A 15,978-nucleotide genomic window follows, 5' to 3' on the forward strand; every position below is an offset into this window, starting at 1 on the left:
TAGAAGTAATAGTAAAATAGTACTAATAGTGAATAATAGTAAATTTCTGTCGCAAGTTAATCTTGTTTTTGGTTATGGTATCTGGTATTTGGTTTGGATATGTTAGAAAGCTGATTTTTGAGGCCAAAAAAAGGAGATAAAAGCGTCTCTTTACATTAATACAGATTACTATATTAATATAAAGAGTAGTAGTATAGTTTGTTTACTATAGTTATATTATATATTTGTATATCTAGTATAGTTTGTGTAGTTTACTATAAATTTAAATAGTAGTATACTACATTTTACTGTAATATTTACCTTATTAGTACTTCCCAATTTTTGTTCATTTAATGGAATTGCGATTCCAATTACCAATGTTATTCCGGTAACCAAGATCAAGTTAAAGAACAAGCCTATACCATAACCTATAATCATCATACAGTGGGAAAAAGGCCTTAATTTTTTTTTTTAATTAGTTAGAAAATTAGTCTTTGAGACAAAATAGGGAAGATAAAAACCTCTTTCTTATACTAATATAGACCACGTTCACCGAGTAGTTATCTATAAAAATTCAATAGTATAGAAACAGCATTTTACTGTAATAATTATGTTTAACCTCTGAAAACAGGAATGTTTTTTGGGTACCACTGGTAAAAAATTATCGAGTTCTTTTTGGACCGAAAATGAATATCTAACTACAGTTTAAGTTTTTTTTTTTTTTTTTTTTTTTTTTTTTTTTTTTTTTTTTTTTTTTTTGCAATTTCAGCTGTGTGGGGTAACTTGGGAGAGGGGGTTGGTGTAAAAGTTATAAAATGCACTGTACAAACGAAGTTTAAACATTTTAAGTACAGGTTTATTTGCAATTTCAAAATGTTAAAGTCAAATTAAATGAACTCAAGAGATCATCACTTTCATCGCTGAAACTTTCTGATGAATTGGCATATTCAAAATCGTCAGATTTCACTTATTATCCGTAACTTTTTCAAATAAAGGTACATAAACATTAAGTAAAAATTAATTTATTGCTAACTGTTTACTTTTATGATATTTAATTCAATGAAAATGGATATGTTACCCTTTCCACATCAAACAACTGCTTTATAACGAAGAATTCCATACAAACTTACAACTAATCATCAGAATGCACCAAATGGTTTACACAAGAAAATAGTGGTGTCATCTATGGTAAATAAATTTAATTATAATCTAGCCTATTTATTTTTACAAGAAAAGATCACAGGCTGGCGTCAGAAATAAACTAACGTAAGGTACAAGATTGCCCGTGTCTCACATGGGCGCGTGCAAATTTGCAAGCAACTTTCGCCCGTGTCACACGCAAGCAAATTCGCTATGAGGGTTAAAGTATTTTACCAATTTGGTCTGGCGCAATCTCAAAACCTGGTCTCTCGTGAGGTTGAACCTCAATCCTCAAGATCCTGTATTGATCCCTCAGTGGGACTGCAAAGAGTTTTTTTTTTCCATTTTGATCTGAATTCCACTGCAAACAAGCAAACTCACATCGAAGACGATCTTAGACAGTTGGCTCTGGAAATTATCAGTTGCATACCTAGCAAGGCAATGCAGGTTAATACCCATGGTAGTCGTACAAACGATCGTACTGGCAGCGGTATATATATATTAGGACCCAACATCTAGAAAACTCAATAAAGCAATGCAATCCAGACACTTGCTCTGTCTTCAGGAGCGAGTTAATAGCGATTAAGGAGGGGCCTGACGCTATCTCACCCTACGACAGTGATCATGGAGAACTCTGGATTTTATCGGGCAGTCGCAGTGCCCTGCAACATCTTAGTAGCTGGTCCTCTGCAAGCGATGAAACTAGTATATCTATCCTGCTCAAGATGAAAAAGATTTCTCAGCACCATGATATACATCTCCGATGGATTCCATCACATGTTATTATTGGCAGCAGCGAGATAGCAGATAGATTGGCCAAAGAGGGCAGTGAGGAAGATAGGCCCACCGGGTCATCACTTACTTATCTGGAACTTTACTCCAATCAAAAATATAGACGAAAATCAATCTGGCAAACTCCACCTACGCATCAATGGTACACCGCAACATCTTCTGGCACCCTTCTGGGAATCAATTGCGATCGAAGGAATCAATTGAGATCCCAGACTGCCTTGGCCAGATTCTTAACTGGTCACCTAAAATGTCTAACATTCGAAAAGATTTACCCGACTTGTAAAAACTGCTGTATCCAACCAGCCTCACCGAAACATATCGGACTGTCCAGGGGCCCTATTACCAGCTTCACGGAATCTAATTCCGATCGAAATAAAGCTCTAGCGACGTCATAAATCCGTGAATGTCAGTTAAGTCGTATTACGGGCTCTTGATTCCGCTCGGAACTATATTCCGATGCGAAATTATTACGAATCCCATTCCGGCAGGTTTAAGAGTAAGCGAAATCTAGATTCCGATAAAAGTTTGTTTATTTTAGTGAACAAAATGGCGCTGTTTTCCGTCATACAGCTAGCTATTGCTGAAGAGAGTGATCGAAACACTATTAAGAGAAAGATCTATCGGCCTAAAAGATTTTGAGTATTCAAATATCCCGACAACAAAATTTAGAAGTTAATTTGGATTGGAAATTAGTTTTTTTAAAATGGTGTTACTCATAGGCGAAATTCAGTAGTGGAAATGAATAATACCGGATTGTGGAAATTAATGACAAAAGCTATATAAAAAAAATATGTACAAAAAGCAATAGAATCTTAGCTAAAAAAAGGAATTACCAAAGTTAGCTATTAGAATTTCCTATATTGATTGAAATATGCATGTGTGGGGATTTAACTATCGACTGTGTTAACCGCGTTAACTATCTTAAGGTACTTTAAGGTGGATGCAAGTTAACATGTCTTGTATAATAGTAATTTGGTATTTAATATTTATAGTGGTAATTACGCCAGATATGCCGGTAAAGCTTCCTTTATTTTAATCTGGATTGTTTTCTAGGTATTCCACAATCATTGTTTGCAGGCGAATATTAATTTTTGTACGTGAAGCCATTTGAAAATACTGCGTTGTAATTTCACTCTACACTACTCTCTGTATTTCAAATAAACACAAACTTGGCTTTTAGAACACAAAATTGTTGAAAATATATGAATTTTAAAGCTTTCAGTTCTAATTTAATGCGATTTTAACTCGCATTGAAGTAGAGAATACAAACATATCGCTGCCAGATTAATAAATTAGAATTATAATAATTTTCTAATTGGTCAAAGTTAGCCCCGCCTACAAATTTCAATTTCACCGGAATCGTGTGGAATGGCGATTTCGATTCTGGATTCCGATATCTTCATGTTACGGCAAAGTGGATATTACGAAATTGGCAATCCGATGAAAGCTAGTTTCCGAGCGGAATCGTTTCCGAACGGAATAAATTTCGATGAGTTGGTAATAGGGCCCCAGGGCGGACTTAATTTTCGATCCTCTTCTTGTCATCGACTTTTTGGCTGTCAACAGCTTTTTGGAGTTGATCCTACTAATGTCAGATTTATGAGGATAAGCAACAACAACAACAAGAATCAATTTTTTCTTCTTTTTATAATTCGCGATCGCAACGCTCGAGTACGCCCTCTAGCGGAAGTCTGTAAATATCAGACATTAATTTATCACGTTTTCATTTAGTTCCATCAAAATCATTGGCAGAATCAGACGCCATTTTCTTAGCAGCAAATAAAAATAAAAATTTCCCTAAGAAAAAGCCGAAGAACTTGAAAAAACTCTCCAGAATATTGGGATATCTTTCAGACCCAATAAATTTTAACTTATATTATCAACAAACGTGCAACTCATAATTTCCGATTTCGCTATCGCATACTGTTACAGATGTGTGTATCAAGGTAAAATGCATTTCTTCTGTCTTCAATTCATTACAAATTAAAGTGAAGTCAACATTGCTTTCGTCATTCCAGTGAATAAATATGAATTCAGAGCATACAGAATTGAAATAGTTATAGCATATTCTTCTTCGTTATAGAATAGTATATATTTCTGTATCCATATAATTCGGAAAACAACAATAAAAAATTATCCAAATTACTTGAAATAGTGCCATTTGTGCAGATTCTTAATTAATTTTTATCGTTTTCTTGGTAAGTATTTTTTAGTTTTGAAGGAATAAGTTCAACTAGAATTCAGTTATTCTGTTTTTAGCTACATATTCAAATTCATATCAATTATAAAATCATAAAATTTTGCTGTGTAGTATGTTATCTAAAAGTAATGAAGGGATAAACTATGTATCTATTATTTGAGAATAAAGTTTTCAAACAAAGAACATATCCCTTTGGAATTCTCCGGAATTATAAATCAGGTAAGTGCAATGATTTTTACAATAAAAAATTTGAATATTTTTTTCTCATTCGATGATAGTTCTCTACAGAATGCATTTTTACGTCTGATTAAGAACTATAAGAATAAAAAAAGAAACAATATGGAAGTTTTTTATTTCAACATGAGGAATTTTTAAAAACGTTTTTTTATCCTAAGAATTCTTTATTTTACGTTTTTTAGTTTATAATTTTTTGATAAAAATTGTTGTTAAAATAATCGTTTTGAAAAATTAAATGGTATAACATTATGTGTTAATGTATACTTCTTGCATATTCTAATGTTTGAAGTAATATGATTCAAAAAAGTATGGAATAAAAATTCGGTACTTACGTAATAACGCCACCGCAACTACAGATTTGGCGGTTTTTAAGTGCCACTAATCTACACAAAAATTTTTGCAACAAATCATAACATAAAACCGTTATTTAAAATCAAAGTAGTTTATAGGATTTTGTTGGATAATGGGCAAAATATTTCGCTCCTGAAAAAATAAAATTGCATCTTGTTCTATTTTTGGCAAATCGCAAAGACGTATTTTCGTAGCACTAAAAAATGGTAACAAAAATCGAAGAATTCTTCTGATTTATAAAGCAGGTAAGTGTCAATTTTTATAAAATAAAAAATTTTACTTTTAAGTAATTTTTTTCTTATTTGATGATAGTTTTCTATAGAATGGTTTTCTGCGTCCGATTATGAGTCAAAAAAGAAAAAACATGAAAGCTGTTTATTTTAATGTAAGGAATTTTTAGAATCGGTTTTTTCTTTTTTGCTTGGCATCGTAAGCATTCTTTATTTTACGTTTTTTAGTTTCTAAATAATGATTTTTATTAAAACGTAAAATTTTTTGATAAAAATTGCTGTCAAAGAACTTTTTTTACAAAATTAAATTACATAAAATTATGAAGCTTATGTATACTTTTGCTTATTATAATGTTTGAAGTAATATGATTCTTAAAAGTATGGAATGTAAAGTTTAAATAGGTCTTTCAGGTTACATCATTAAATTTAGTAAAACTATTTCTCAGGCATTAGGTTTAACTCTAATAAGAAGATACATATTTTTTTCTGTTTATTTACAAATATTTTTCAGATGTGTTTTGGATGTTCCTTTTTTAAAAAAAAGAGATACCATCTTGTTTTCGGTTGCATAAGAAGGGATATCAAACATTTTTCTTTCTTAAATTTAATAATCCACGATAAAGAAGGAACGTTACAATGTTACACGCTACATTAAAGACGTCTCCAGAGTAACTGAATGACTGTTCATATAGAAATCGCAGGTATTAGTTTCATACAACAACGCCCCCTATAGTTCGCTGCGATCGCGAATATTGCCCATTAAACAACCAAAATAATTTCTAAAGTGTATCACGTGCATTTTAATATTATACGCAAAATAAAATTAATTTTCTTTTTTCCTTTTTTTTTTTTTGGTACATGTTACACGGAAAGTTTGAAATCCGGCATCTTATAGAATACCTAGGCATTATATATAATGTCCAAAACTAACCAGTAATTATGTAAGAAACGATTAATATTTCACACATTTCTCAGGCATTCTATAGGATGCTAAATGAGAAACCAGCAATGTATGAAATACATCTCCGATCCGTTTCGAATGCAATAAAATGTAATTCAAAATGTCTTCAAAATAACAAGTAGGTTAATTTAAACTTCTCAATATTTATATAAAAATTTTGTTTCCCTTAATAAGAGCACGAATTTTGTTTCAGTAAAATTTCATTTTTCTTTACGTGTTTCGAATAAACTTTTTTAATTTCAGTCTCATTATTTCTTCAGAATAACATTTGCTTTTTTGAGGAATGAACGTCATTTATTTATATAATAGCCTTATTGGGAACGTTTTCATACTTTACCCGAATAGAATTTGTCATTCTGTAGAATGTCTAGGAATTATATACAATGCCCAAGGGAAATATGTAATAATTCCCATATTTCATACTTTAACTAAAAACTTCCGGCATTATATACAATGCCTAGTTACTATTTAATATTTTTCCGGTAACGTATACATTCTTTTAATCACCATTCAAAAGCAAAACATATTTTTTTCTTACAACATAAAAGAACAGAAAAAGATTAACTTTTAATAGAACATAAATTATAGCATTTTCTTCTAATTGTTATCATTGCAAACGACGTTTAATAAGAATAAGACAATAAAAAACAAGAGAAATATTATCCTTTTACGAAGATAAATTGCTCTGAATATAAGTTAATATCTTTTCAGCGTTTCATAATCAGAAGATTCTTTGCACCGCATTTAATAAGCTATAGCAAATCACAGAAGTTTGTAATCAGACAAAGAAATCAAAATGTTTAAAAAATACAGTCTTGGTGTTGCCGATTATGTTATTATTTCTTTGACACTTCTGTTATCGACTGGAATAGGGTTATGTGCAAGGTATTTCAAAGGTCAGCAGAAAATAGCCTCGGATTATTTGTTGGCAGGAAAAAATATGCCAAAATTTCCTGTCATTTTTTCTATCATCGTTACTCTTACATCCACGTCTTCTTTTCTTTCATCGCCAGCTGAAGTTTACAAATATGGCATTGCTGTTTCCGTCGCTAATTTTATGATACCCATAGGAATGTTCATATCATCAAGCGTTATTATACCAGTGTATTTCCAATGCGAAGTTTCAAGCATAACTGAGGTAAGAAATTTAAATTCATCAAATGAAGTTATTCTTTTCTTAATATTGATACAGTATAATGCTTTAATATTAATATTGATACAGTTATAATAAATTAATATTGATACAGTATAATGCTAAAAGGAAATAAATATAAAGTCCTGGGACAATGTAGTTATAAACCTCACAGTCTGGAAAATTTTTTATGCAGTTATCATGAATTTGATTTTAAGTCAGTTTTAAGAATTCAGCTGGCGCAAAGTGGCTATTCTGTAATAGGATATGTCTGTGTATTATGGGCGTTATTTAGTGAATATTTCTAAAAAGTAATAAAGTACTTAAAAGTATATCTGATAAAGTACTTAAAATATCTATAAACAAAACTAAGAAACGTTTTTGGAGTAAAAAATGTCACATCTGGAAAAAAAAGGGTTTACAAATACCTTGCTTCAGAGTAATTCTACTGTCAACTAGAAAGTAACTTTAAAACTATTAAAATTTGATAATATTTTTTTAAAACTTATTATCTCTTTTATAATAATATAGATATTGATACAATATCAGTATATATTTGCTGTAAACGTATTATCACTTTTAACTTAAGTCCAAAAATATTGATGCAGTATAATGTATTTACTGCATGAAATATAGTTTATGTAGAAATTATAATGATACATTTTATTTTTAAAGTATAGTGCAGTTTATTCCTAAGATATTGCTACACTGCGAAACATTTGCGCACATTAGTACCATTACACATATTATACTTGTGTATGCTTTTGTTAGTGTGTTGATGATTCCTAAGAGATTTCAGAGAAGCAACATTATCACATATTTTTAGGATTAGAGTTGTTTTTTTATGACAGCGTCTCATATAATCTTTGAACTCAGTTATTTCGCCTTAGCTCATGAATTTGACGAGGAATTTGACTATGAAAAAATTTTGAATTAAAAATTTCATTTTTTTCGAAATGTATTACCATGACATTCCTTTCAACTTATATCAAAATATAAAATAGAGAAAAGTCTATTAATTAATTTTGAAATGTGTACGTATTTACAAAAAATTATTAAATAGGAATCTTATTATTTATCTTACTTCTATAGTTGACTTAGTAGTACCTTGTGTGTCCTTTTATCAGTGTATTGACGTTAAGAGATTTCAGAAAAACAACTTTATAGCCTATTTTTAAAATTCATGACAGCGATTCATATAATGAATTGAATTGAAAGTTCATAAATTTGACTAGAAGAAATAAAATTTTAAAAAAATAGTGCGTGGAGCCTCTCCACGCGCAAGAAGTTAAACTTCGCAACCTGCGACGTTAATTGTAGAAGAATCAGCAGTCGTAGAAGGATCACTAGTTCTATTCAACGACTCTTTTTCTTGCTCCGCTCGCTTCCGTGCTCTGTAATAACGGTAATATTGTGCATTTTTCCCTCGTGGACCTCTTGAACCAGTGAAAGTTCTTGTGGTTGCCTCATCGTCTTGCCATGGAAAATGTATTTGTATTAATAATGTATGTGAATGCGTCATAATGTAATTTCAGAAGATAAAACCTAACAATCAATTGATATTCACAAGAGACGTACCTTGACATAACCTTAAATCCGTCGCATTGTCTGTGGGATTGTTTTCACTCATTTTTTACAATTGTTATCCACTAAATTTGAAAATAAAAAATACTACCCTATTAAATTATATGTGTATCAAAACAAACTAAAAAAATATTTATAGAAAAATAATACTTTTATGACTTTTATTATTTTTATGCTAGTGAGAACCAAAACAATATGGAAATGAATGCGGGAAAACTGGATCCTACCACGTGATTTCCCGACCAATAAAAATCCAGCGTTAAACGTTTAACGCAACCTTGTTGGAAGTCGCATAAGAAGTATAACTTCAAAAAGTTTCCGCTTTTGACATTTAACTGTTAAAGTTTCTTCTATTATAGTTCACAAAAATTCATGCCTACATGTTGAACCATAATATAGGTCATTCGAACCATAATATAGTTAAAACTTAAAGCTAATTTAATGGCGTTTTGAAATGAATCATACAACATTATCGATTATTTGAACAAGATTATCGAGTAATCTAGTTCAAGTAGAGCAATACGGTTTAAATTAGCTAATAATAACTGTATTATGGTTCATGGTTCATCGCGTTCGAAAATTTCTGCATTTTGTAGGGTTTTTTTTTTTTTTTTCATTTTTTTCAAAGTCTTTCTTTGCTTTATAATTTTATTGGTCTATATAAAATGTAGATTAAATTACAAAGACAAATAAAAAAATTAATTACAAAGATTAATATGTAAAATACAAAACCAAAATGCAAATATTAATCACACAGCAAAAAAATTTGGGGTATAGTTGCGATCATTTTTAATGTTGAAATAAACTAAAATTTTCTAAAGTGCAATTTGTCTCATTTTTTGTTTATTTTTTTACTATTATATTTTTGTTTACTAATTTATTCACTTTTTTGTTTGTTTACTTACTAACATCACATATTGTCCCTTTCATTAGAAGCAATTTAATATATTCTTTGCAAAGACGTTTCATTTAAAAAACAAGCATATTTTTAGTAAAATAATTGCACTAATTTTTCCAATAAATCTTTTTGAACGATAACTGTAGTTCCTTACTTAAAAAATGCATTTAGTTAACCTCAAAACTAAAAATGGTGACAACTAACCGCTAACACTTTTTCCTGTGTATAAAGTCATAGTTCATATAATAAGAACAAAGCCAAAACAAAAACACGAAATACAAAGCCAAAATGACTAAATACAAAGTCGAAGCTAAATATTAATAATAATATTAACCTAGGAGGACGCGTGCTACCTCAACGAATATTAAGACGCGCCGGAATGGCCCCAAATGAAAATCGTTAAGCTTTGCTTTTAAAAAACGTAGTAATTTTACTAAAAAATACCCTTGATGTCCTAAATATTGAATATCTATTGCTTAATTATTTGAAGCTTTTTACCATATTTTACTATAAAATTTATTAAAACGTGATATTTACTTCTCTGATGAATAGTATTTTAATCATACTATTATATTCGATATGATTATTTTAGTGCATATATGAATGTATATTAGCTATCGCAACGCTCGAATATGCCATCTGGGGAGAGACCCCGTTTCATGCCTTTGGCCCTTCTCCTCCTCTTTTCAGTTGTATAGGAATGTACTACCGTCATTCGGGGCTACTTTGTGCAGCGGGGGCTACTTTGTGCAAATTCGAATTTGGCATTTTTCAAGTGCTGCTATTCAGTATTATGTTTATTTCACGTTAAAAATGTGTGGAATTTGAAGATAGAAGTCTCTTCTATTACTACAAACATTTTTTCGAATTTTAAAACAATCTCAGAGTGTGTTTCGTTCATCCAATGTCAACAACTTTCCGAGGACGTCGGATGTCGAAAAGTGTGCGTGGAAACTTTAGCTGTGAAATGCAAAGACGTTGATAAAACAATTGTCGTAAGTGCAAAATTTTTTATTTATATATTAATAAACAATTATATCATGTTAGCGTTAAAAAAATTTGAAAATTAATAACAAATAAACGGAAAATGAAAAAAAATGCACTTTGGGGCTACTTTGTGCAAAGTTTCATTCGTTTTTTTTTTCGACAGAAAAATGGTCAGACGTTATAAAAAAATACCTGGAACGAGAAACTACCGTGATTACACTTTAGAAAAGCTGCAACAATGTTTGCAAGCAGTTGCTGGTGGTATGTCGATTGCAGAAGCTTCTCGGAAGTACAAAATCCACAGAAATACTATCTCTAATAAAATTCACAAGAAACACGTGAAACTTCCTGGTAAACTATTATTTTTCTTCTACAAAGATTTTTCTAATGAATTAATCAAACGATTTAACACATAAAAATATATTTTATAGGACATCAGGTGATTTTGACAGAAACTGAAGAGCAAGTTCTGTCATGTTCATTCAAGGATGTTATGTTCAAATTTAACAATATTATAAATGTTAATGAATATGTAATAATTATTATTTTTAAAATTTCATCCATTTCAATGTTTAAAAATGTATATGGTTTCCTTTTGTTTAAACTCAAATGTTTTGAAATAAACATTCTTTTTAAGAAAAAATTCTTAAAAAAAATGGTTTTTTAACGCTGAAAATTATTTTCAAACTAATATCTTTACATATCTTGATATTTTTGTCTTTAAAAATGTCAACAATTAACTTTTTTAACAATTTTATATCAATATTTTACTAAAAACATGATTATTAAACTGCATTCCTATCGCTGCACAAAGTAGCCCCAAGGTATGTTTTGACTTATTATTCGTAAATATTACATACAAATAACGCCAATATTGATCAAATTCACTCGTCTGAGTCCAGTTATGAATATAATATCTATAAATTTTACTAAAGTTTGAATTAACATAGTTTTTTTACATGTCAAAGTTCAGAAACTGCGAAATCCTGAACAAAGTAGCCCCGAATGACGGTACGATATTTTCCCTTTTCTTAATATTTTTCCTTTTTATTTAGTACAAATATTTTTTTAAATTTCCGGGATGCTTTTTTTAGAACTATGTTTAATGTAGTTTTCAGTTCCATATAGTTTTCCAACTTAAAAGATTTTAATTTATATGAAAATCAAGAGAGAAACTAACGTACTTGCTTCATCTATGTCTCTCCACGAGCTAATGGGGGAAAGCATGTGAAGATAGTTCTGCTCTACACACCTGCAGCCCGACCCACCATTTGAATAAGACCATTTGGATTCGGATGTTTACATCCGTGAGTGTAGCATCGTCGTTAAGTGAAAGCATCGAATAAGTGGGCGTTTTCGCCAAGTGATGTTTAAATAGTGTTTTGTTTACTTCAGATAGCAGAATAATGTGAATATAAATAAGTTACTACAAATTATTATTATTTTGAAAGTGAAAGTGGGCGTCTTCGCCAAAAGTTTCTTCGAATTGTGTTTGTGTATATTTTCGACAACAGCAAAACGAAGCTGCAAAGTGTTATTATTTCATCGCCATTGGATTATACCTATCATTATGTGAACAGTTACTTCATTATAATTTATTATATGCAGTGCATGTAATTCATCAACTTTATTATTTTCTTATCACGAAGTTTGTGAACAGTGTTTTCAAATTGTGTAAATAGCATCAACAGTAAACGTACTTGGAGAACAACAGGTAGATGAAAAAACTTTATTTCAATTCTACTTTATTATTTTCGTAAACAAGTGCTTTACTCATAACTCATTANCCCGTCCAATGTCAAATTCAGTTCATATGCAGATAAGTTGAAATCTAACAACCAAGCAATAAACACAGCAGAAATAAAAGAAGCAAAATCAATATTAGAAGAATTAAGAACCATAGTCAGATTCTTAAGAGAAGACCAGGGATTAAATATATTCAAAAAAGTACAAAGCATAGTATACCAAGAACAAGAACAGGATGAATACTAAAATCAAAAATAAATTAATACTCAACATGATAAACTGGAATGCCAATGGAATCTTAGAAAAACAACATGAATTTAAAAACTTTATCCTTGAATATAATCCGGACATAATAATAATCACAGAAACCCATCTAAATCCAACTTTCAACTTCACAATAGCCAACTACCGAACATACAGATGCGACCGAAACTACCGAGGGGGAGGAGTTGCAATACTAGCAAAAAACAGTCTCACAACAACAACATATAACCAAACAAGTGACAGAGGATATGAACAGATTTCAATACTTCTAAATCACCACAACCAAGACATCAAAATAACTCGCATTTATAATCCACCTCAAAACAAGCTTACAGATCAAGATATTCAACAACTTTTTCCATCAAGCAGACCAACAATAGTAGCTGGAGATTTCAATAGTAAACACACAATCTGGGGATGCAACAAAACCAATTATAATGGAACCCATCTAAGAAATCATGTTTTAAAAAATAACCTAACAGTCATTGCTCCAACCACCCCAACATATATTTCAAACTACAACAACAGCTGTGATATCCTAGACTTTGCCATATCCAATATTCAAGCTCCAATAGTTGCATACACCCACAACCAGCTATCCTCTGATCACTTGCCTGTCCAATTTCTAGTCGGCCTACCCACTCAACATTTTGAATAACCAAAACTAAAAACAAACTGGACTCAATATCAGAATATCCTCAAAGCAAACAATAATAACCCACCTGACCTAGTAGATGAGACTGCAATAGAAAACTATATTCATCAACTTCAACAAGAAATTTTAGCAGCATACGAAACAGCAACTATTGAAACCACCAAAATAGCTCACCATTATAAACTTCCGGCAGAAATTAAAATCATCATCAGAAAAAGAAATCATCTCAGAAAACAATACCAAAGAACAGCAGACCCTGAGTATCTACAAGAAATGAAAAAACTCAACAAACAGATTAAAAAGCTCAGCAAAACTCATAAAAATCAACTATGGAAAAATAAACTAGCCTCACTATGCACAACAGACAACTCAATATGGAAAATAGCTAAATCTCTCAAAACTAAACCACAAATCAATAGGCCCATCAAAGGGCCAACAAGTCTCATCTACGATANCATCATACTTATATATATTGTAAACATCATAACTTTTATGATCCCCCTGTAAATAAGGACCCCATTCATTTGCATTGTACATACTCATGTTATCATCATCAATTGTTTCCCCCATGTAATATACTCCCTTTTTTGTTTCAATAAACGGGTGAGCCAGAAAAATAAATAAACCCTTTTCGGACGCACAGGAAAATTGACCTCCAAGGCCGTATGATTTCTACAGATATTTCCAGGACCTTCCTCAGGGCGATAGGATCTCGGAACTAATCCCCCTCTCTTTTATTTTTTTTTTTATTTCTTTTCTTATCATCTTTGAGATCTTTCTTCAAGTTCTCCCCAAGTTTACTCAGAATTTTTATTCACTTCATGTAAAATATTTAAACCTTAAGAAATCTTACCTTATCAGGTACAACAAGTTTTCTACTGGGGATTAACACAATTGTGTAGGTGCCCCAAAAAATTAATGTAGTTTCAGTTCCAGATCTTAGTAAATTCATTTCGTAACATCTCACTGGTAGTCTCAGTCGTGAAGCCTCTAAACAACAGTTTAGCAGTTTGTGAAGTCACGGCTGAGACTTTAACGTCCTCCGGAGGAACAGGGCTTGGCTGGGTATTCAACTCTGGAGGCACTTCTGGATTTAGAATCTTAGGTTTAGACTTCCTCCTTTTCTTTCTGACTGGGGTGCTGGAGGGAGAGGCAGTCGGAAGGGTTGCGGCAGGAGATTCAGTTTGCTCGGGCACAGGCACTGGGGTCTTCGTAGGAGTAGCTGTAACCTGATTGGTTGTCCCCTCAGAATCCTGGCATTTCATTGGTCGGGGAGACTTCTGGGCCTTGAGCTCGCTATATCTTTCAATTAGGCATTCGTGTCGGAAGATTCTATTTCTGGAAGATTTTCATATGTTTACATCCGTGAGTGTAGCATCGAATAAGTGGGCGTTTTCGCCAAGTGATGTTTAAATAGTGTTTTTGTTTACTTCAGATAGCAGAATAATGTGTATATAAATAAGTTACTACAAATTATTATTATTTTGAAAGTGAAAGTGGGCGTCTTCGCCAAAAGTTTCTTCGAATTGTGTTTGTGTACATTTTCGACAACAGCAAAACGAAACTGCAAAGTGTTATTATTTCATCGCCATTGGATTATACCTATCATTATGTGAACAGTTACTTCATTATAATTTATTATATGCAGTGCATGTAATTCATCAACTTTATTATTTTCTTATCACGAAGTTTGTGAACAGTGTTTTCAAATTGTGTAAATAGCATCAACAGTAAACGTACTTGGAGAACAACAGGTAGATGAAAAAACTTTATTTCAATTNGGTTGGTACAAGTTCTTTGAGTATGGCCGAAGCCCTGGCATCGAAAGCACTGTGGCTGCCACCGGCCGCCACGGAATCTCTCGGTGCTGATGTTATTCTGCTGTATTTTCTTCAGGGAGAAGATCTTTTCCTGGTCTGCTATTGGTGCGATGATAAGGAACAGGGGGAGGGGCTTATAAGCTCCACCCACTCTTTTCTTGAACTGGGTAACTCTATGTAGATTCAGGTCCAATTTCTCAAATTCTTGGGAAATTATCTCAGTTTTAAAATGATCTGGGAGTCCACGGATGATGATTTTGGCAAATTTAGCTGTATGAGCTTTTTCTGCTTTTTTGGGAGGCTCTTGGTCATTATTTGAGATCACATCCATAGTTTCCGATGCTGGAAGGTTCACTGGCTCCGGGGGTGAAATGGGCTCTGAAGGAGAAATGCTGTTAGACGTCGTTGAAGTAGTGCTATCAGTGGATTTATTTGCATCAGTGGGCTTTTTCTTCTTCTTCCTCCTTTTCTTTGCCGGGGGCTCTGTGATGTTTTCGGTCTGTTTTTCCGATTCGGAGGCCGAAGCCTCTTGTGTCGGTTCTGTTCATGTTCTGTGAGAGGAGTGATGTTGTCGATTTCCGTCGCAGGTTCATTTTCTTCCATCTCCATAATTGGAGTTTCCACAGGGGTACTCGGCTGTTCAGGCATAGTTGTCACTGGGTCAGGAATTGGATTAGCTGAGTAGTATGGCCTAGTTGCTCCCTCGGGAACCTGGAAGTCCGTGAGCGTGCCGATGCTGTTACCTCTTTTATTTCTATATATGAAGTCTCCATATTGATTTTCATATATTTCGCCCGGTTGTAAATCTGGTCTTATAAGATTAGGATATATAACTTTACGCGTACTCATCGGTGGTGAAGGAAAGCTAGACATAGTCTTGCCTCATCGTCCGGATCGTCGAGAAAACATGATGCGCTCAGAGCTTGGTCACAACACAACCGTACTCTGTAAAGGCTTGATTCGAAAACTGGTCAGATGGAGCCACCAAACCACTACAGCCAG

At 32.2% G+C, this 15,978-nt stretch overlaps 1 protein-coding gene across 1 annotated transcript in view; it reads left to right on the forward strand.

The window, feature by feature from the left end:
* The first annotated feature begins 6,587 nt into the window (after window positions 1-6,587).
* LOC107436333 (putative sodium-dependent multivitamin transporter) overlaps window positions 6,588-15,978 on the forward strand; it is a 33,326-nt gene continuing 23,935 nt past the window's right edge. The window contains exon 1 of the mRNA XM_071184620.1: window positions 6,588-7,028. Coding sequence (XP_071040721.1) covers window positions 6,687-7,028 — 342 coding nt within the window. The 5' untranslated portion in view covers window positions 6,588-6,686. The remainder of the gene's footprint in view (window positions 7,029-15,978) is intronic.

Source organism: Parasteatoda tepidariorum, chromosome 8 (genome assembly GCF_043381705.1).
Source record: "Parasteatoda tepidariorum isolate YZ-2023 chromosome 8, CAS_Ptep_4.0, whole genome shotgun sequence".
NCBI lineage: Eukaryota > Metazoa > Arthropoda > Arachnida > Araneae > Theridiidae > Parasteatoda > Parasteatoda tepidariorum.